Source organism: Hemiscyllium ocellatum, chromosome 22, assembly GCF_020745735.1.
Source record: "Hemiscyllium ocellatum isolate sHemOce1 chromosome 22, sHemOce1.pat.X.cur, whole genome shotgun sequence".
In the NCBI taxonomy this organism is placed as follows: domain Eukaryota; kingdom Metazoa; phylum Chordata; class Chondrichthyes; order Orectolobiformes; family Hemiscylliidae; genus Hemiscyllium; species Hemiscyllium ocellatum.
The window spans coordinates 22392821-22417135 of record NC_083422.1 but is presented as its reverse complement, the minus strand read 5'-3'; the positions used below and the strand labels follow the sequence as shown (position 1 = coordinate 22417135).

The 24315-nt window shown below is 40.7% G+C and overlaps 1 protein-coding gene across 1 annotated transcript in view; it reads left to right on the top strand.

Annotated features, from left to right (window-relative positions):
- LOC132826241 (adhesion G protein-coupled receptor A3) overlaps positions 1 to 24315 on the top strand; it is a 544117-nt gene that overhangs the window by 233194 nt on the left and 286608 nt on the right. Inside the window, exon 6 of the mRNA XM_060841943.1 lies at positions 4185 to 4348. Within this exon, the coding sequence (XP_060697926.1) occupies positions 4185 to 4348 (164 nt within the window). The remainder of the gene's footprint in view (positions 1 to 4184; positions 4349 to 24315) is intronic.

The following is a 24315-nucleotide window of genomic DNA, read 5'->3' as shown; positions in this document are numbered from 1 at the left end:
AGCTCAATCAGAGCAATGAATAGCTGAGACACCCTGAGCATTACGGCTCTGAATTAAGCTAATTGATCTCATTTAGGGTGGTGATATCACCCCTAAACTGCCATCAACACAGTTGAACTTAGCTGGTATTGCAGCGATCTTCCCAATGTTAAATCGCTGGTTAACACATCCTTCTTGGGCTTCCTACACAAACACTTGCTATTTGATGCAAACCAGTGGATAACCAGTGAATAGTATTGTCTCTCAAACTCTGTTTTGAAAACAGTGCATAAAAGTATAAACCTTGCAAGCTTCTTGCGAAATATAAATTGATACTGGAATGCACATTGTTTATGCATAATGAATAATGCAGAGTTAAAAGTCACACAACACCAGGTTATAGTCTCACAGGTTTAATTGAAAGCACTAGCTTTTGGAACACTGCTCCTTCATCAGGTGTTATGTGATTTTTAACTTTGTACACCCCAGTCCCAACACCGGCATTTCCAAATCATGAATAATGCAGAGACACTCATTTAGTTTGATTGTATGTGAGAGTGTCATGATCTGCTGACCTTAATCCTACATTGTTCGATTATTTTCTTTTATTCTGACAGAATGCTTTTAAAAATTGGTCTCTGAGGGACCAACATAAGCGATCTGTAACAGTATGAACATGTGGGGCTGACAGTGTCAGCTCCCTCTGCAAACTGAACCGTGCAAGTGCTTATTAAATGCACTCTGGTTATTAATAAACTTAGGAAACTGATCACAGTTAGATATATTATTAAATTTGCAAAGCTTGCTCTATGAAGAACACCTGGGCAACTAACAAGAAATTAGAGAGTTTTCTGGGTGCTGAACCTAGAAGTTTTTTTTTGACTATCATGTAATCTAGAACTTCCTTGGGGTAGAAATAACATTTGGGTCTTGCTTGTTATTAAACAATGCCACTCTTTGTGAGAGTCTACAGGCCAATGCAGTTCATCTGATTGAAATACGGACTCAGGCACTTGACTGCATGCCCTGGAATGCAACTCATAAAACAAATATAGATGACATTTGGAAGCCCAGTGGATGGAAGCATATAATTGCAAAGAGATTTTGATAAATTATTTGAAATGACAAAACTTTGACCAATGTATTTCTATATTTAGGTTTTAAAGACTTAGACTTTTATTGTCAGATGTACTCAAGTACAAAGCTAAAAGAGTACAGTGAAAGTGTACAATGTCGCCACACAAGGCGCCATCTTAGATAACAGGTGTCTGGGTACAGAATCATTAGAATAATGTTTAGATTAGATTAGATTAGATTACTTACAGTGTGGAAACAGGCCCTTCGGCCCAACAAGTCCACACTAACCCGCCGAAGCGCAACAATGTAGAAAGAAAAAATGAAGTTAGAAGTTAAACATTACAGTAATTCTTACTATTAAATTGAAAAATAAAGAAACAAACCTCAAAAATCAAACATTACTGGGCAAATCTGAGATTATCCACTTGAACCTAAAATGTGTTAGACAGAGTACTTTCTGCATGGTAAACAAACTAGAAACAGTGGTGGTACAAAGATAATTAAGATTCCACATACATGGATGAATAAAACGTCATGAACAGATACAGAAAATAGCCAAAAGGCTAAAGAATGCGTGAGGGTTGACTCTATGTTTCTGCTATCTAAGGTCATGGATAAAGCATCCCAGGAGCATTGTGAGCTGTGCTGGGTACTAACCCTCAGGAAGGATTTATTGGCCTTCATGGAATGGCAGCACTGTTTGTCGAGAATGAAACCTAGACTCTGAAGGTTAAATTACAATGAAAGTTTGTACAAACTAAGGTTGTATAGCTTGGAATTTAGAAAGTTAAGGATAATTTGATCAAAGTTTTTAATATATTTAGGGAAACATATAAGGTAGATAGAGAGAAAATATAAATGAGTTTGGAGAAGATTTATAGCTCAGGTTGAGGTTCTGGATGTCAGTTTGCTTGCTGAGCTAGAAGGATCATTTTCAGACGTTTCGTCACCAGACTAGCTAACATCTTCAGTGAGCCTCTGGTCAAAGCCTTCGCCCGGAGGCTCACTGAAGATGTTACCTAGTATGGTGACGAAATGTCTGAAATTGAACCTTCCACCTGAATGAGCAAACTTACATCCAGAGACAGAAACTATATCTGTTGTGGTATTGTATAAGAATGGGAGCCAGACAATTAAGGTTGAAGCTAGGAGATACCTCCACATGAGAAGTGTGCTAAAAGTTTGGAAGACTGTTTTTCCAAAATGGAGAAACTGTGATGGATAAACTATTGTTATCAAAAGGTATTAAGAGTTTTGAGGCAAAGTCAAATATATGGAGCTTGCTTATGGATCAGCAGATAATGGGCCAATTCCTGACTCTATGGTCCTCCACTTCTCCCACCTTGCCAATCTTTTGGAATTAGTTAGGCCTGATCTGATTTGGTGGGTTTGCATTAATGCTTTTTTTTTTCAAAATGAGTAACCTCAGAAGTTTACAGGGTGCTAGGATATAACAGCAATGTGAGTCCTCAGGTTCAGTCGCACACCCGTTAATGAAGATGTGATACTTGCTTGTTCCCTGGATGCTTCAAACCTCTCAAGATGCAGCAACATGCTATGTGGATAGACTCCTGACACACGTCACTGATCTTGTTAGAAGAAAGTGGAAGTCCTACAGGTTTTGCTCATTTACAGCAGTGCAGCTTCCACTCAATTGCTCTGGAAAGATATAGGAATTTTGTTTTTGTTTTTGAAACTGAAATCATCAATTAAAGAATGCAGTACTTGATGGATAGAATATTAGTTGAAGATCCTGGACATATAAAAATACGAAATTAAATGTTCATGAGGAAAAATGCCACCGATGGCCTAATACTGAGTGAAAATACCACTTGTTCACCGATGCAATCTTATTTAAAATCTCCTTTCCACAAAACTAAGTGTCTTTCTGCAAGAGGAGCAAACTTTGATCACTTTCATTCTGTCTGGTTCCAGGCCAACTGAACAAAAATTAAATGCTTTTATTTCTTGAGAGTCATTCTTCTGCATTTTATAAAGAATGTTTTTGCCTGAACAGTGTTGAGGAACAATCGCCAAACTAATTCGGAAAAGTCCATTAGTGTAGCACTGCTCTTTAGCTGTGCTGCTCAGGACTTGCCTGGAGCATCAATAACCACCCAAATTTTAAGTGTTGCATAGCATGAAATAAAACTCTTGACAAAACAATTTTCAGACAAATGGTAGTTCCAAACGACAGATTTCAAGCCTGGAGAGGTTACAGTGCTGCGTGTAGCTTTAAATAAAGAAAAGGAGCAATATCTTCAGGCAAGCGCATAAGGTAGATAGAGAGAAACAATATCTGCTGGTTATGTTGTTGGTGTCAATGGTGCATTGTACAAAAATGTGAGCCAGACATTTAAAGGTGAAACTAGGAAGTACCTCCTGTTTATGGAACCTTGCTGTTGATTATTTGGTTGCTGCATTTATCAGTGCTTCAAGAAATAATTTTTCATCTTTGAAACACTGAGGATCATGGAAAATGCATTTTAATTTTTTCATGAATTAACTTTCGATTGATTTTATTTTCATTTTCAGATTACTTAGACAGGAATCGAATCTTATTATACTTAATTGATTAACATATTGTCTACAATGATTTTACTTTGTCTATTTTGTGCAGGTTACGTTAGCTTTATTTTTAAAGTTACTCTATTTCTTTCATAACCAGTTCTGCTTTGCTCCAAATCAACTTCAGCTTTGGAAACACAGTCAAATGCATAACAAACTGACTGTTTACATTAACTCTGTCCCGCTAAGGCTTCATATATACTTGAGTTTTTTGCAGCATAAGTTCCTGAAAAAATTCAGTGTTTGAGTCTGCTGGATATGTGATCTGTGTAATAATGATGTTATGTTCATTGATTTGAATGACACATAGAACATAGAATGTTACTTATGAATTATGAATATATGTATATGAGCAAAATGTAAATCATTATGACTCAAACCTATATTCCAGTATCTTCATTGTTTTCAATTAAGGATAGTATTAGCATGGTACAAAGCGAAACTGAAACTCAAGAAGAAGAAAAACAATATAATCTTAATGTTAATGTATCAGATATTGACATCAGAGTGATGGATGGGAAGGTTCCATCTTCATTTGTGAATTCATTTGTGTTTTACAGGCACTTTAGCACTGAATCTCTAATGTGTGACTGCAACCTTAGGTGGCTCTTACAGTGGGCCAGAAACTCTTCAGTTCGAATAGCAGATGAAACTGTGTGTGTCTACCCAAGTGCTCTGCAGGGAAGGCCATTCAAAACTTTGAAGGAAAACCAATTGACATGTGGTGAGTGGTGCCTTTCATTTTAAAATTGTCACTATTGTGGAGTTTATGGTGGAAAAGCTTCTGCTGCCTCAAATTAGGGAGCAATACCTCAGCCCATGGGGGTGGAGACATTTATTTTGAGAAAATGGAATGATTTCCTTACTTTTGCAGAAAGCAGCACGGAAAACAAAGGTGTCGATTAGGTTAAAATTCAGCCTTATTTCATCTCTCTTATAAGCAAAACTGAATCTAATGAAGGCTGAGATTTTGTCTATAGAGCTTTCTAATTGTGCAGCCTTTTTATTATCAAAATGTAAGTGGAAGGAACTTAGATTCAGCCATGGTCAAGTGAAGCATTTTTGGGACGGATGTTAATTCATCAATTTCACCACTCAACCTTGACGGTATTTGAAGCTTGAATCCTTGTGGTGTTCTCAGCTTAAATCATTTTTCTCTCCTTGACTGAAAAGGAATTAATTAAGATAAAAAATAATCCATTGCTCTTTACACAAACGGTGCCAACTCATTTCCCAGTAGCTCTATCAGTGACCATCCTGAATGACAGGCAGGTAGCTGTTCATCATCCTGAAATGGCTAACCAGAAGAAAATATACTATGGATGAGTTGGCAAACTGAAAGCAGTTTCCACCTCATTGAGTCCTGAACTTCACTAGGAGGAAATGTTAAGATCTCTGGAACCCGCATCAGCTTCATCCTTCACAGAGTACCTTTCGTGCGTCTGCTGAATGTCAAAATGGCTCTAAATCCCAAATGCTGAACACTTCCCAGAATCCCTGTCGTTCTTGTGTGGAGCTGCTGCACTCTTTACCCACAATGGTCCTTTCATTTCTCACAGGCTTTAACTGTTAGGATGAGTGTCATTTTTTACTCATCCAGTGTTACAAAGTTAATGATGTGGTGATTGAATGGTAAAATGCAGAATATATTTTTAAAGAATCATTTATTCACTTATTAATGAGCAGCAGCTCAGTGTCTCACCGTGTTATTACATATGCAGGCGTTTCTGCCTCATTCATACTTGCACGACTGACATTTATCTATTAACTGAGAACTTACTGCTGGTAGATAAGCAAATACATGCTTAACATATTCGTATGACAGCCTTTTAATGGTCTGTAAGATAGAGGAAATAACGCATTAAAACACAATAAACATATGTTGCATGACAATATTAAATATTTATCTGCTAATATTGTCAACACTACTTGCACAATTACCTTCCATCCTGACTTGGAATGATATCATGTTCCTTTACTGTCGCTGCTTCAGAATCCTAGAGCACTGTGGGTATTCATACATTTCAAGCATTGCAGTGGTTGTGAAAGACAGCTCAACACCACTTTCTCAAGGGCAGTTGGGAAGGTGAATGAATGCTGGCCCAGCTAGTGTTACTGACATCCCATGAATGAATAAATAGCAAAGAGCTATTGCAATTGAAGCCGTTTTGTGAGTTTGCAAAATATATATCCAAATTAAAGCTGTCAGACCTGATCTTAACCTGAATTATTATAGTTGGGGCAGTGATCTACTTTGTTTTAATCTGATTTTAGCACAGTCAGGACACTCACCGGCAGACAGCAAGATCCATTCAGATGTGGAGATTTCATCCTAATTGTGTAACTGAGGCCTTAACTACAGTTTGAATTCAGACCATCGGATGATGTGAGCACAAGAACCAGAAGAGGCCCATGATTGCATGCGATTTACATTTTGTTTGATTCTTTGCCGAGAGAAGTAGAAGCATGCTGTAATCTCTCCAAGGAAACCTTCTCTTCCAACAATAATACCTGCCTGACCCCAACACCTCTTTCCACTCCGTCAATCATTTAATTGTCTGCTGCCCACCAGCAATCTTGTGCTTCCTGTGAAACACTTGAGGCCTATATGAAGGGCAGGGTAGAGAGATAGTATGCTTTGTACTTCATAGTGAGCAGGGTTTCACAGTTTACTATCTGTGTCACCGTTCACTTGCAGATGTCCCACAGTGGGGTAAAATCTTGCAGGTAATTGTTGAAAATGTATTCCTGTGCATAACTTCAATCCTCTAGGGGCTAGCTTTAATCTGTAGAGTGCAAAACGATTTGTGCTTGGAAGCAGTAAATCTCTGTGATAGAAGCCAAAAGAATGTAAAACAGATGTAGATTTGATCAGATGTAAGCTAAAAGTCATGATGCTCACTCTGGGGTTTGTTGTCAGACGTATGTGATTAAGTGGTTTTTGGGTAACTGCAGAGTTTGGTTCACTTAGTCATAATATTGTAATCTTTTTATATTGCAGTGGGGGGGAAAGGAATTTTGTCCACTATAACTATTTTATGTAACCATACTGGATAGATTTACAAAGCTAAGCATGATTCAATGCTGAAGATCCAGTGCAGCGTTTTGCCGAATAATTCTAAAATATTTTCTGTCTCTTGCTATTTGTTTGAGGCCATGCATTTTCAGGTAATGTTACAGTTGCTGTAATCATAATTGAAAGTGTCAGGAAAAATTGACATGAAGAAATGTAAACTACAATGCTGAAAAGTTGATTGCATGTAATTCACAAGTGTGCATTGGTAATTTGAATCCATGTGTCTGGCTGTACCATGTCAGAGGACTAGTATTTGGTATCATGCCTGAAAAAGGCATAGCACAGATTGAAAGAAAACATTTTGCAAATGTGTTACTGCAACAAAAGTAGTTAATGGCTGTATGACAGAGAGTCTATTGATTACAGTCTGACTAACAGCTTGCAGAATGGTTACGTGTTCTAGTTAGCTTAACTCAGCTGTGTTGTAAAGACTTTCAGGAGTAGATTTTTATAATTTGAGCAATTTGACATGCAAATGCCAGGAAATGACTCATTGCAATATTTTACTTTCTCTCCATGGCAGTAGTATGTATGTTATCCTGTGGATTTTTCTGTTGGTGAGCAGTACAAGAGGTACCTGATTTAGAAATGTCTGACTTTGAACACTTGCACGTATGAACACAATCGGGGGGGGGGGGGGGGGGGGCGGGCGGGGGGGAAGTTGTGTGTGTGTGTGTTAATATTAATTTCAAAGATCCAATATACAAACATTTCCTCGTACATACGACTGGCTTTTTTAAAATATTGGTTTGCATTGTGTTCTGACCTGTGTAGTAATTGACCTTTGAACAGACTCAAGAATGGAAACTGTTTGCAACCTGGAGACTACCTCAAAAATCCTCCTCCAAATGTGTAAGAACTTTTGATTAATCTCTGCCAGTTTATCCAAGCGGTACCTGCAATTCTGGAGATAGTGAGGACTGCAGGTGCTGGAAAGTCAGAGTCAATGAAGTGAGGAGCTGGAAAAAGCACAGCAGGTCAAGCAGCACCAGAGGAGCAGGGGAGTCAACATTTTGGGTCGGGACCCTTCATTAGAACTGAGGAAATCCTGATGAAGGGTCCCAACCCAAAACCTCAATTCTCCTGCTCCTCAGATACTGCTTGACCTGCTGTGCTTTATCCAGCTCCAGTTTTTTGTGCCTGCAATTCTGCCTTCTCAATACTTATTATGCATTGTATGTTATATATACAATACTTGTATATTAAAGGCCAATAAACTGTTAAGGTTGCCTGCTAGAATTGAAATGTTACTACAAACCTTGACAAAATAGGTGAATTCTTCAGCACTCTCCTTATGGTACATGAAGAAACTGAACATTGGGGCATCAAGGAAGGTTATCTGCTCTGGAGCTATTTCTTTCACATCCCTGGCAACCCATTAACCTTCGCATTGCAGGTCTCAAATTTATTTGGACATTTTGATGCTGTGCAAGTGGTTCACTTGAGAAGCATCAGCTGTAAAGTGACCTGGAGACAACCTCAGCTGCGGAACTGCGAATAGCAGGGATGATGACTAATGTCATCCATGCTTTTGCATCTGCTGATTTCCTCAAATTCCAGCAATGACTGTTTTATGTGCTGTTGCATTGTTTTGGAAATTTGGAGGAAAATAAAAGTCAAAACAATGGCACTTTTAAAAGGGAGAGAGACAGACAATAGCAGCCTATGGTCAGGTCAGTGCAGGAGAGAGAGAGAGAGAGAGAGAAAGAAACCCATACTGTTCCCTGACGCAGCTGTGAACCTGCGAGTTATCGCTTTTGCTGTTTGAATTCATGTATCGCTAGACATCAGAGTGCATCCAGGAAAATTAACAAACATGAAATTCACAACTGATCTTGGAGGAACCTGTTGGGAGAGGTTACAGCACAGAAGCTTTTAAGTGTGGCCTTGCTGTAAGTCTGCAGTAGCGAGTAGAGTGACTATTGAATTTCTTGATTATATCTTTTATTGAGATATGTCTCTTGATTAAACTTAAAAATATAAGCCATAACTATTAAGTTAGCCTGCAGCAGTGTTTTGTAGAGGAATAAGATGGTGTTATTTCTGTGTCTGCAGACTGGAAGAAGCAAAAATGACCCTAAGTAGAGTGATATGCTCTTCTTGTTGGATGTGGGAGCTTAGGAAGAGTTGACATGTTACTGAGGATTATGTCTGCAATAAATGCTGTTGGTTGTGAATCATATCAGATCAAATGAATTGGTTGTAGTGACAGTTAGAGGCAATGAGGAATTTGCAAGAGCAAGGGGGTGTGATGGATGGTAGTTATATGAAGGGAGAAAAGTTGGATACAGTCACAGAGATGGGTTTAACTCCAGGAAAGAGAAGAGAGGTAGGCAGTTAGTGCAGGAGTCTTCTGTGGCTATCCCATTTCAAACAATTATGCTGTTTTGGAAAATGTAGGGGGGCGGTTTGGATTCTCAGGGGTCTGTAACACAAACAGCAAATTTCTGGTATTAAGACTGGCTCTAATGCAATAAGGGGTGTGTCAGGTTCCAACAAATCAATTGTGTTAAGAGATTCTCTAATCCAAGACACAGACAGACATTTTTGTAGACAGCAGTGAAAAATCAGAATGGTGTGCTGCTTCCCTGGTGCCAGGATCAAGGATACCTCAGAGAGCATGCAGAATGTTCTCAAGGGGGAGACTGCCCAGCAGGAGATCATTGGAACCAACAACATAGGAAGGGAAAATGATGAGAGTCTGAAGTGAGAGTATCAAGAGTTAGGCAGGAATTTACAAAGGAGGTCCTCAAGAGTAGTAATGTCTGGATTATCCTCAATGCTGCGAGCTAGGTGAGGATAGGAATAGGAGGATAGAGCAGATGAATGTACGGCTGAGGAGCTGGTGTATGGGAGAGGGATTCACATTTTTGGATCATTGAAACCTCTTCTGGGGTAAATGTGACCTGTACAAAAAGGACAGATTGCACCTAAATTGGAAGGATACTAACATACTGGCAGGAAGATTCGCGAGGGCTGCTTGAGAGGATTTAAACTAAAAAGATGGGGGGGGGGGGGGGGGGGGGGGGGGGTGTGGGGTGGTGGTGGGACCCAGGGAGATAGTGAGGAAAGAGATCAATCTGAGAGTGATACAGTTGAGAACAGAAGCAAGTCAAACAGTCAGGGCAGGCAGGGACAAAGTAGAGAACAAGATAGGACAGATAAATTAAACTGCATTTATATTGGTGCAAGAGGCCTCACAGGGAAGATGAGCTTAGGGCATAGCTATAGAGTCATAGAGATGTACAGCATGGAAACAGACCCTTCGGTCCAACTCATCTATGCCGACCAGATATCTCAACCCAATCTAGTCCCACCTGCCAGCATACAGCCCATATCCCTCCAAACCCGTCCTATTCATATACCCATCCAAATGCCTCTTAAATGTTGCAGTTGTACCAGCCTCCACCACTTCCTCTGGCAGCTCATTCCATACACGTACCACCCTCTGTGTGAATAAATTGCCCCTTAGGTCTCTTTTATATCTTTCCCCTCTCACCCTAAACCTATGCCCTCTAGTTCTGGACTCCCCGACCCCATGGAAAAGACTTTGCCCTATTTACCCTATCTATGCCCCTCATGCTTTTACAAACCTCTATAAGGTCACCCCTCAGCCTCCGACACGCCAGGGAAAACAGCCCCAGCCTGTTCAGCCTCTCCCTATAGCTCAAATCCTCCAACTCTGGCAACATCCTTGTAAATCTTTTCTGAACCCTTTCAAGTTTCACAACATCCTTCAAATAGGAAGGAGACCAGAATTGCACGCAATATTCCAAAAGTGGCCTAATCACTGTCCTGTACAACCACAACATGACCTCCCAACTTCTATACTCAATACTCGGACCAATAAAGGAAAGCATCCCAAATGCCTTCTTCACTATCCTATCTACCTGCGACTCCACTTTCAAAGCGCTACGAGCCTGCACTCCAAGGTCTCTTTGTTCAGCAACACTCCCTAGGACCTTACCATTAAGAGTATAAGTCCTGCTAAGATTTGCTTTCCCAAAATGCAGCACCTCGCATTTATCTGAATTAAACTCCATCTGCCACTTCTCAGCCCATTGGCCCATCTGGTCCAGATTCTGATGTAATCTAAGGTAACCCTCTTCACTGTCCACTACACCTCCAATTTTGGTGTCATCTGCAAACTTACTAACTGTACCTCTTATGCTCGCATCCAAATCATTTATGTAAATGACAAAAAGTAGAGGATCCAGTACCGATCCTTGTGACCACCGATCCTGGTCACAGGCCTCCAGTCTGAAAAACAACCCTCCACCACCACCCTCTGTCTTCCACCTTTGAGCCAGTTCTGTATTCAAATGGCTAGTTCCCCCTGTATTGCATGAGATCTAACCTTGCTAATCAGTGTCCCATGGGGAACCCTGTTGAACGCCTTACTGAAGTCCATATAGATCACATCTACTGCTCTGCCCTCATCAATCCTTTTTGTTACTTCTTCAAAAAAGCTCAATCAAGTTTGTGAGACATGATTTCCCACGCACAAAGCCATGCTGACTATCACTAATCAGTCCTTGCCTTTCCAAATATATGTAAATCCTGTCCCTCAGGATTCACTCCAACCACTTGTATGAACATGGGACTGGGATATCATAGCAATTACTGAAATGTGGCTCTGGGATGGACAGGACTGGCAGCTTAATGTTCGAGGATACAAATGCTACAGGAAGGATAGAAAGGGAGGCAAGAGAGGGGGAGTGGCGCTTTTGATAAGGGATAGCACTATAGCTGTACTGAGGGAGGATATTCTCAGAAATACATCCGGGGAAGTTATTTGGGTTGAACTGAGGAATAAGAAAGAGATGATCATCTTATTGGGATTGTATTATAGACCCCCTAATAGTCAGTAGGAAATTGAGAAACAAAGTTGAAAGGAGATTTCAGTTATCAGTGAGAATAATAGGGTGGTAATGGCAGTGGATTTTAACTTTCCAAACATAGACTAGGACTGCCATAGTGTTCAGGATTTAGATGGAGAGGAATTTGTTAAGTGTGTACAAGACAATTGTCTGATTCAGTATGTGGATGTACCCACTAGAGAAGGTGCAAAACTTGACCTAATCTTGGGAAATAAGGCAGGGCAGGTGACTGAGGTGTCAGTGGGGGAGCACTTTGGGCCTGTGACCATAATTTATGAGTTTTAAAATAGTGCTGGAAAAGGATAGACCATATTAAAAGTTGAAGTTCTAAATTGGAGGAAGGCTAATTTTGACGGTATCAGGCAAGAACTCTCAAAAGCTGATTGGAGGTAGATATTCGCAGGTAAAGGGACGGCTGGAAAATGGGAAGCCTTCAGAAATGAGATGACTAGAGTCCAGAGACAGTATGTTCCAGTTAGGGTGAAAGGAAAGGCTGGTGGATGTAGGGCATGTAAGTGGGTGACTAAAGAAATTGAGGGTTTGGTTAAGAAAAAGATGAAAACATATATCTGGTATAGACAGGAGAGATTGAGTGAATCCTGAAAAGAGTATAAAGGCATTAGGAATATACATAAGAGAGAAATTAGGAGGGCAAAAAGGAGAAATGAGATAGCTTTGGCAAATAGGGTTATGAAGAATCCAAAGGGTTTTTACAAATACATTAAGGACAAAAGGGTAACTAGGGAGAGAATAGAGCCCTTCATTCCTGATGAAGGGCTTTTGCCCGAAACGTCGATTTTCCTGCTCCTCGGATGCTGCCTGACCTGCTGTGCTTTTCCAACACCACTCTAATCGAGACTGTTATTTCCAGCATCTGCCATCCTCACCTTTGCCCTTCAAAGATCAGCAAGATGACCTTTGTGTGGAGCCACAGGGGATGGGGGAGATACTAAACGATTATATTGCAATGGTGTTTATTGTGGAAAAGGGCGTGGCAGATATAGAATGTAATGGAATAGATGGTGACATCTTGAAAAATGTCCACATTGCAGAAGTGCTGAATGTCTTGAAATGTATAAAAGTGCATAAATCCCCAGGACCTGACCAGGTGTAACTTAGAACTCTGTGGGAAGCCAGGGAAGTGATTGCTGAGCCTCTTGCTGAGATATTTGTATCATAGGTGTCATAGGTGAGGTGCCACTATTTAAGAAGGATGGTAATATAGACTGGGAAGCCTGACATCGGTGCTGGGCAAGTTGTTGGAGGGAAACCTGAGGAACAGGATTTACATGTATTTGGAAAGGCAAGGACTGATTAGGGATAGTCAACATGGCTTTTTGCTTGGGAAATCATGTCTCACAAACTTGATTGAGCTTTTTGAAGATGTAATAAAGAGGATAAATGAGGGCAGAGTGGTGGACATGATCTGTATGGACTTCAGTAAGGCGTTCAACAAGGTTCCCCATGGGAGACTAGACTGGTTAGCAAGGTTAGATCTCATGGAGTACAGGGAGAACTAGCCATTTGGATACAGAACTGGCTCAAAGGTAGACAACAGGAGGTAGTGGTGCAGGGTTGTTTTTCAGACTGGAGACTTGTGACCAGTGGAGTGCCACAAGGATCAATGCTGGGTGCACTACTTTTCAACATTTATATAAATGACTTGGATATAAACCTAAGAAGTATAGTTAGTAAGTTTGCAGATGACACCAAAATTAGAGGTGTAGTGGGCAGTGAAGAAGGTTACCTCAGATTACAACAGGATCTGGACCAGATGGGCCAATGGACTAAGTGGCAGATGGAGTTTAATTTAGATAAATATGAGGTGCTCCATTTTGGGAAAGCAAATCTTAGCAGGATTTATACACTTAATGGTAAGATTCTAGGGAGTGTTGCTGAACAAAGAGACCTTGGAGTGCAGGTTCATAGCTCGTTGAAAGTAGAGTCGCAGGTAAATAGGATAGTGAAGAAGGCATTTGGTATGCTTTCATACCAACAGGAGTTGGGAGGTCATGTGGCTGTACAGGATATTGGTTAAGCCACTTTTGGAATATTGTGTGCAATTCTGGTCTCCTTCCTATTGGAAGGATGTTGTGAAACTTGAAAGGGTTCAGAAAAGATTTACAAGGATGTTGCCAGAGATGGAGGATTTGAGCTATAGTTAGAGGTTGAATAGGCTGGGGCTGTTTCCCCTGGAGCATCGGAGGCTGAGGGGTGACTTTATAGAGGTTTATAAAATCATGAGGGGCATGGATTGAATAAATAGACAAGGTTTTTTATCTGAGGTGGGGGGGGGAGTCCAGAACTAGAGGGCATAGGTTTAGGGTGAGAGGGAAAGAGATAAAAGAGACTTTAGGGGCAACTTTTTCACGCAGAGGGTGGTGCGTGTCAGGAATGGGCTGCCAGAGGAAGTGGTGATCATTAGTACAGTTGCAACATTTAAAAGGCATCTAGATGGGTATATGAATAGGAAGGTTTTGAAGGGATATGGGCCAGGTGCTGGCAGATGGGACTATTGGGGTGGGATATCTGGTTGGCATGGACAAGTTGGACCAAAGGGTCTGTATCCGTGCTGTACATCTCTATGTTCTATGCTACCTTTTAGACTTCCATAACCTGCGACAGTTAATTATCAATGTAACAGTTTTGCTCAATAATCCTTTGACCATGCAACCTGACAACAAAAGAACATGGAATTGATTTTAGCTGAAAGGTTTCTCCATGGTCTGAGACATAGTTTAGGCACCATGTCATCCAGGGGCACATTACTGTTCATGATCTGGAGTAACCTGCTACTGTTCATCACTTTGACATTCTAACTCTTTCTTTGTAGAATAATAGAATTGACATAGCATATAGAAGGTTATTTTCCTCATTGTACCTTTTTCAGGTTCCTTGATAGACTATCAATTTAATCTCACTCACAGTTCCTGATGAAGGGCTTTTGCTCGAAATGTCGATTTCGCTGCACTTTGGATGCTGCCTAAACTGCTGTGTTCTTCCAGCACCACTAATCCAGAATCACTCACAGTTCCCCATAACGCTGTAAATTTTATCCCTTCAAGTATTTATTTCATTACCTTATGCATGTTACTGTTAAATCAGCTTTCATTACCTTCTCCTTCGCAACCTTACAGATTTTCTTTGTAAAGAAGCATTTCTCTCATTGCCTGTTTTGCCAGTCACCTTAAATCCCTGTGGTCTGGTTTGTGACCCTTCTGCCACTGGAAGCAGTTTCTCTTCTTTCACAATATTAAAACGAAGTATGATTTTGAAAATTTCTATTACGTCTGGCCTTACTCTTTGCGTCAAGGAGAACAATTGCTGTTTCTCTAGTCTCTCCACTTAACTAACATCCCTCAGCCGTGAAATTATTCTGGAACTTCTCTTCTGCATCTTTGCCAGGGCTTTGACATTCTTCCTTAAGTATGGTACTGAGAATTGAAGGTGATGTTCCAACTATGACCAAACCAGTGCTTCCTAATGATTTAGCAAACATTGTTCTTGTATTCTGCTCTTGAAGGATCCCATTAGCTCTTTTAACAGTTTTCTCAACTTCTCTGCCTTCTTTAAAACGTTCATGTTAATGAATACCAAGTCCTTTCTTTTCCTGGATCCATGTCCAAACACATAGCAGTTAGCTCATGTTGCATCAGTATACCCTTCTTTCTTTTCTTGAACTTCTCTGCTTTAAATATATCTGCCTTGTTTCGGTTCCTTCCACTGGTCACTTCCTACTGAAATATGTTATTAGCTGCTTCATTATTTACTATACTCTCAGTTCTATTATAACATGGTGGTCCCATTCTCATACAATCCCCCATTATAAGAAAATCGTGTAATAGCAGCACCATTTAGTCTAATGGAGTTGGAATCGCATTATAACCAATACACGTTTTAAAAGTTTAGAAACAGTTTCCCCATTTGTCAATCGTGTTATAGTGAATTCACATTAACAAAATGTATGCTATAGTAGAATGAACTGTATTTCCAAAGTTTTATTCCATTCAGAATTATACCATGTACACCCACCTCCTGATTGTAAATATATATCAAAAAGTGTTGTGGTCCTAACTTATTGTAGGGGAGTACCACTTTACACTTTGTAAACAGCCTTTCACCACTACTCTCTGCCTTGTGTTCGTTAGTCAATTCCATATTTGTACTGCCACTAACCTTTAGTTCCACCAGCTTTAATTTTTTCAATAGGTACTTCCTGAAACTCACTGCAGATCCATTAGAATGTGCATATAATTGTAGTGGTACTTGCAAAAGATAGAGAGGATTGCTTTGTGAAATCAAGGATAGTCTAACTCTGGGCAACTAGTAATGCTGCTCGACTCCTCTTCCAGGGTTTAAAGTTTCACTTTTCATAAGCAAGTATGAAAATGCTGATCTCAAGAAACTGCTGGAGATTGTGTAAGGGAGGTGGTGTCAAAAGCAGGGAGTGAATACGATTTGTTGTGATGCTTATGGCTTCACCTATTTGCTGCCTTAACACTCTTATAGTCAACAATGTTCAAACTGAGTTCCTCAGTTCTGAAATCTCTTTTGTATGTCCTGTTGGATTACAGAGAGTTAATGAACTCAAAGTGGTATAAGCCTTTATCATGAGCTAATGGGATCTATTGCCCACTTGTGAATCACACTTGGCAATAGGAGCCATTTAATCGGCTGGGAGCCTCAACACTTTCCAGCTACTGTTCCAGTTAAGGTTGGGGTGGGAAGACTCATCGGCAGCCTTCCCAGCCTGCTACCAACTTAGATCCTTAAGTAAGTGATTAATGGTCTTAATGGTGCAGGACCTTACCCTGCAGCCAGGATTGAAAAATTGCCTTACAGGAAGCCCACCAAAGAAACCCAGTCCGACTTGTTTGCAGCTTCTGAGGGCAGTTGGAGGCAAGTGAAGGAGTTGTGTGGCTGATCGAAGGAACCCTTATCCAGTGATGAGGTCCCACTGAAATACCTTGGCTGCCAAACCCATTCTGTTCACCGTCTTGTGCCCGTCCACTCAAGTAGCCTTGCAATCATTACCATAAAGCTAGTGGATTTGTTTGTAATTGAGAGCCATTTTGCACACAGCAAAATGAAACAAACAACACATACGATGACTGGCTAATTATCATCCTTGTGGAAGCTTTTCTTTGTGGGAAGGATGTGTGCCACAACAAAAAGACTCTTCAATCCTCTTCAAATGAGCTCTTTTATTGTCAAATCAAGCCACAAAACTAAAGGCATTGAGCTGTTCTTTGGCATCTCATCTTAAAGGCATGCTTTCAGTGCCCCTTTGAAATGCCAGCTGATTCCAAAGACTGAAGTTCGAGAATGGAACTAGAACCATTACTTTCGTAGGTGAGTTCTATCAATATAAGCCAAGGTGATTTGATGCCATTTGGAAGCGAAGACATTTTGAAATAGTTAAAGAGCTTTCGCAGAGAGTATGAACGTGCACAGTAAAAAATGAAAGGATGCTGTAATATTATCAAAAAGATTTATATGGACCAACAAGAAACATACAGCAGACAGGCATGTAACAATTTGCAGTATTGCTACACTAAGCTGTTAATGGAATTGTTGAGTAGCTTTGCTTTGTTATATTTCATGGAAAGGTGCTCTCACCTATATAAATGTGATAAATGATTTTGGATCTATTTGCCATTTTCACTGGCCATGTGCTCTTGCCTTCTGAGTAACCTGTCCTAAGTGACAATTAGAAGAGAGTGAGGATTACTGATGCTGTAGATCAGGGTTGAAAAGTATGGTGCTGGAAAAGCACAGCAGGTCAGGCAGCATCTGAGGCGCAGGAGAGTCGACATTTCAGGTATAAGCCCTTCATCAGGAATGTTGAGGGGAAGGGGGCTAAGAGATAAATAGGTGGGTGGGGTGGAGGTGGGGATGAGGTAGCTGGGAAGGCAATAAGTAGATGAAGGTTGGAGTTGATGGTGATAGGTCAAAGGCGAAGGTGAAGTGGGCAGGTGGGAAGGAAGATGGACAAGTAGGACATTTCAAGAGGGCGGTGCCAAGTTGGAGGGTTGGATCTGGGATGAGATGGGGGGAGGACGGAGATGAGGAAACTGGTGAAGTAGATGTTGATGCCTGTGGTTGGAGGGTCCCAAGGCAGAAGATGAGGCATTTTTCCTCCAGCCATTAGGTGGCTAGGATTTAGTGGTGAAGGAGGCCCAGGGCTTGCATGTCCTTGGTGGAGTGGGAGGGGGAGTTGAAGTCGTCAGCCATAGGGCGGTGGGGTTGTTTGACACGTGTGTCCTGGAGATGTCCTCTGAAACGTTCTGTGAGTTGACGTCCTGTCTCCTAGTGTAGAGGAGGCCACATCGAGAGCAATGAACACAGTAGATGAGGTGCTTGGCTGTTCAGGAAAATCTCTGCTGGATGTGGAAGGATCCTTTGGGATCTTGGACAGCATCAATGTTGACTTCACCAGTTTCCTCATCTTCCCTCCCCCAACTCATCCCAGATCCAACCCTCCAACTCGGCACCGGCCTCTTGAATTGTTCTACCTGTCCATCTTCCTTCCCAACTATCTGTTTTTTCTCATTGTCACTTCTTTTTTAACCTCTTCAATCATTTTAGAAAGTTTGATGCTAGACTTTTATTTACCATTTATATGACCTCGTTGCTTTTTAATTGTAGTCTCTAATGTAGTCATGTTCTGATATCTCGTCTCTCCAAATTTGCAAAATCCCAGGAGGATGCATTGCCAATCTTTGAGGAGACCACTTGAATATAGGAGTGACAAGGCAACAAATAGAGAGCTATAGAAAGAGACTGAATAGGTTGGGGCTGTTTTTCATGAAGCCCATTGGAGGCTGAGGGGTGACCTTGTAGAGGTTTATAAAATCATGAGGGGCATGGATAGGATAAATTGATAAGGTCTTTTCCCTGGGGTGGGGGAGTCCAGAACTAGAGGGCATAGGTTTGGGGTAAAGAGGGGAAAGATATAAAAGAGACCTAAGGGGCAACTTTTTTACATAGAGGATGGTGTGTAGATGGAATGAGGAAGTGGGGGCGACTGGTACAATTACAATATTTAAAAGATATTTGGATGGCAATATGAATAGGAAAGGTTTAGAGGGATATGGGCCAACTGCTGACATATGGGACAAGATTAATTTAGGATATCTGGTCAGCATGGACGAGTTGGACTGAAGGGTCTGTTTCCATGCTGTACATATCTATGATTCTATAAATAGGTGAAGCCATAAGCCTCACAACTCATCTTATTCATTCCCAGCTCTCAGCCCTATCTTCCTTGCTCATACAAGAGTGGACATTAATATCTTATCACATGTTAGAATCAGTGAAGGTTGCAAAGCCATCGAATATAATTAATTTGTGAGTCCAGTTCATGACAAGTCCTGAAGGTGGCAGCTGCCAGACTGAACCAGTAACAGGGAAGTACTCACTTAACATACTCTCACTAATCTATTGTTGTGCAGATGCATCTGTCCATGATAGACGATAAGGGAGACCACCTTATGAAGTCAAAATCCCACTTAGACATTAAACTTCTCCTTCACTCTGTGGCACTGACACTGTACTAAATGTAATAGGTTTAGAACACATTTAGCAGCTCAAAGCTGGGTATCCATTAAGAATTGTGGACCATCAACAACAAAAGCATTATATTCAATTAAAAACTGCAACCTGACAAATTTCTCACTCAACCATTACCTTTGAGTCAGATGACTAACATTGGATTTACTGAAGTTTGAAGAGTAGTACCAGGAGAAGTATTACATATACCCATAAAAGAGGTACCAATCTAGTGAAGCTACATTTCAGGACTACAAAAGGCTAACAGTCGAAGCAGCTTACTTTTGACAGAACTGAGCAATTTTGCAACCAACTGATCAGATGAAACCTCTGTTAGTTTGCCATTTCCAGTTGTGAACAGGAGTGGCCAATTAGCTCCGGTCTCAATGATGGGGAGGCCAGCATTTGAATGAAAAAGACCAGGCTATAATATTTGCAACCACCTTCTGCACAAGTAGCAAGTGAAAGATGAACCAGTGACTCCACTTGTGGTCCCCATCATCACATGTATCAGTATCCGATAATTAATACATATCAAATGAATTTTTAAAATTCTTTCATGGAATGTGGACATCGCTGGTAAGATCAGTATTTGTTGATCACCTTGATTGACCCTGAGAAGATGCTTCTTTGAACTTTTGCAGACCACCTGGTGCAGATACACTCATACTGCTGTTAGGAAATGGATTTTGACCTTGCAAAAGTGAAGGAATAGTGATATACTTCTGAGTCAAGATGGTGTGTGACTGTGAGGGGAATTTACAGCTGGATGCGTTTCTGTGTGCTAGCTGCTCTTGTCCTTCTTGATGATAGAGGTCACGGGTTTAGAAGATGCTGTCAGAAGAGCCTTGGGGAGTAATTGCAGTGTGTCATTGTAGATAGTACATACTTCAGTCAGAGTGCATTGGTGGTGGAGTGAGTGAATGTTAAATGCAATGCATTGGATGCTGATAAAGTGGGTAGCTTTATCCTGTTTATTTGAGTATTTTGGAAGCTGCACTCACATCCAGGAAAGTGGGGAGTATTCCCTCAGGCTCCTGACTTGTGGATAGTGGACAGGTTTTGGGGAGACAGGAGTTGACATTTTTATCTCATGAAATAGCTGAGCGCATTGAGCTCAGCAAAGACTGTGGGTTCTGAAAACATGTGCGTTGTTGTGCAAAAGAATTGTGTTACAAAACTAACCATATCCCTCACCAGGCTGCTAAAGTACAACTATAACACTGGCATCTACTGGACAAAATGGAAAATTGTCTATGTATGTCCTGTCCATAGAAAGCCGGCCATTTAATTTGTCAGTTACCACTTTGTAACCTGCGTGTAATCATCATCCAAAAGACAGAAAGTCTCAACAACAGTGTCGTTAAATAATACTTACACAACAATGACCGACTTGTCTGTGCTCAAATTGGTTCTACCAGGATCAGTGGCACCAAAGTCCATTATGTTGCTGATCCATGGATGAACAAATGAGCTGAAATCTAGATGGATGATGAAGGTGACTGCCTTTGACATCAAAACAGCATTTGACAGAGTATGGCATCAAGGAGCCCGAGCAACACTGGAGTCAATGGGAATCAGTGGAGATACTCACTATTAGTTGATGTAATGCCGAGCACAAAGGGCGATGGTGATGGTTGTTGGAGGGCAGCCATTTCAGCTCCAGAATCTCATTGTGTGAACGCCACCTAGTCGTAGAAACCTGCAACTGCAATCCTTCTTACACCATAAGTCTCTAATTTTTAAAACAACCCTCTTAATTGACTATAACCAGCATCAAGAGAAAAAGGAAAGAGGAGCAAAATTAGAAAAAGAAATCAACAAACACTGCATTGTAATCAAGTCTACAATTAAACAAAGACTTCTAAACAGCAATGAAAAGTCATCGGTTATTCCAGAGTACAGCCTACAAAAGACCTTCTCACAGTGTAATGCAGATCAACAATTATGTATATTGGCAGAATCACACTGCAATGCCATTGTGCAAGCTCATCTTGGCTTCCTGAAATCTTCCACCTGCTAGATACCGGCAGTACAGCAGTAACAGGTCCACAAAAATACACAGACCTCAGTATACTCACAATTCACGAGATTCAAACCACACCCATTATGGTGGAACAGGTCATCCATGATACAACTGAATCTGTCAATAATCTGCAAAGATATAACGCTGAAGTGAAATATAAAGCAGGCAGTACCAAGATTTAATCTCGGTTGCTGAGCAGATTATACCTGTGCCAGTCCTGTATACACACAGAAACATGCACATGCATACACATCCAAGATATTCCTATTGGATCTGCTCATTGATGCTTTTCAGTATAAATTGAAGATTTTGTTAAGGTAGATTTGTTGCTCTTTGGCCAGAACCAATGAGACCAGTTGTAATTGGCAACTACTGAAGATAAGCAACTACAACAGTTGCAAAAAAAATCATTTCTAGTGATGACCCACAGTATTAAAGAAGTTTCTGAGAAGACTTAATTTTGACCATATAGAGATGAGCGTCGTATATCACAACAAATCAACAAGGTCAAACATGTCATAATATCAGAAGTATTATGTGAAAGTATTATGTTCTTGTTGCAACAGGGAGACAAGTATTGAGCGCACATGGCACCTGAGTCTGTACTGCCCAGGGATAAATCAGGAATTTCAATTACTCATGAATACATGTGAGGCATAACAAACATCTCAACTCTAGGAGCAGAGGGACCGTCTAGCTCCGCATGATGTTCCGTCCACTCCTTGGATAAAAGTAAGAATCGACCTTTTCATAGTGCATGAAGGAAATTACATCCTTGAGATGGGCTAATTCTCCAAATTTCCTTTTCTCTAATAACTCAGCAACACAGAGTGCAACAGTCGCTGACATAATGACCGTTATTTTTCAGTATTGGATAGTGTCTGACAATGAACTGCAATTCATTGATAAACTGTTTAGCCATATATAGTGTATTATATGGGAAGTGCTGAAAATGTGTTGCTGGTCAAAGCACAGCAGGCCAGGCAGCATCTCAGGAATAGAGAATTCGACGTTTCAAGCATAAGCCCTTCATCAGGAATGCATAATACTTATTATATGGGAAGTGCCCTATATCACATAGCTACCTCAATATCCATGTCCAAATGATCTGGCTGAATGTATGGTTTCTACTATCGATATCAATGATCATTAAGTTCGAACGACGAAACAAAATCTCTCCAGAGCATTACTGTGTTTTTGTGCACAACCTATGCACAGAAGACAAGTGTCAATGACTTTGCTGGTTACCAATCATCAAATCATTCCAAAGAATATTGAGGACACATCTGAAGACATTGTACACTTCTTTCATCTTCCTCTGTTTTTGAAGAATAATGAGCAATCAGGTTGTGAGCTACCAAAACTGTGTAGGCAGAGAGTGAGATTTGGAAATAGAGATACAGCAAAGGTGACTAGAATATGCATCCAGCCCAGATCAAATAAAGTCATTACTTACCATGATGCACCAGAAACCAGATGAGACAAATGTATGACACATCATTCGTGCATGGCGAGTGATGGAAGACACACTGAAAATGACAACTGTGCAGTAATGTTAGGGATAGCAATGAGCAGCAAGGCATCCAGGTTGTCAAACAAGTGCAGAGAAAACAATGCATACTTCCTCAGACACTTCTAGGTCAGGATGAGTTGTGAAACCTCCAAAATATTACGTTGAAATTTGAAATGTTAATCTTCTAAACTCTGTTTTATCTATTTGTATAGTTTTCAATTTGTCAACCTATACCTTTTTGTGATTTTTAGTAATCTTTGGCAAAGGAAGATGTGAAAAAGGAATATTTTCATGATATCGTTACTGTGTCATAGCATGTGACATGATCGTACAAGGGTCTCCGACTCTACCTTAAATCCAAATACTTGGAACAGGAGATGCTGTTTCACTATAATTGAAAAGCTTAATACTAGCCCTGTGAATGTAATGTTTGTATTTATTAATGAGGTGTAAATATCTGTTGGATCTTTCAATGCCACATATTTTTGGAAAAAATTGTGGAATTCTGGTCTCCCTCCTATCGGAAATATGTTATGAAATTTGAAAGGGTTCAGAAAAGATTTACAAGGATGTTGCCAGGGTTGGCAGGTTTGAGCTATAGGAAGACGTTTGACAGGCTGGGGCTGTTTTCCCTGAAGTATCGGAGAATGAGGTTTATAAAATCATGAGGGGCATGGGTAAGGTAAACAGACAAGGTCTTTTCCCTGGGGTGGGGTGGGGGGGGAGAGTCTAGAACTAGAAGGCATAGGTTTAGGGTGAGAGGGGAAAAAATTGAAGGGACCTAAGGGCAACAATTTCATGCAGAGGGTGGTACATGTATGGACTGAGCTGCCTGGGGAAGTTGTGGAGGCTGGTACAATTACAATATTTAATAGACATCTGGATGGGTACATGAATAGGAAGGGTTTCGAGGGATATGGGCCAAGTACTGGCAAATGGGACTAGATTAGGTTAGGATATCTGGTTGACGTGAATGAGTTAGACAGAAGAGTAGGTTTCCGTGATGTACATCTCTATGACTGTATTATCCATGCCTGATTTTGTATGTTACAAGTGATAACAGTAGCGTTGCCACATCAAGTAAAGATACCAAGCTGGAGGCAAAGCCCATATTACTCAACGAGCACACAACGGCTCAAGTGGTTGGCACAATTGCCTCACAGCACCAGGGATCCAGGTTTGATTCTAGTCTTGGGTGACTGTCTGTATAGAGTTTGTACATTCTTTCAGTATCTGTGCGGGTTTCTTCCGGGTGCTCCGGTCTCCTCCCACAGTCCAAAAATGTAAGAGCATCATGACCTGCAAGTTCTCCTCTAAACTGTACCATCCTGACATGGATATGTACTTCCATATCTTCTTTGTTGTTGGATTAAAACTCTGCAACCCCTACCTGACACCATTATCAACGTTGTTATTATTCAGGCAGCAGCAATTAAAGGCAGCAACTCTCCACCCTGTTCTCAAGGGAATTTAGTGTTAGGGAATATATTCTGAATTTGTCAACAATATCTAACATCTATGAAGGAATAAGTTTTGTAGAGTGAGAGAGATCATTGATGAGTTGAAGTTAGAGCTTTTAGCAAACCTGACATGAAAATTGGAAATGTTACTTGCTTCATTCAATGCTTTTGTGATTGAAAGTAAT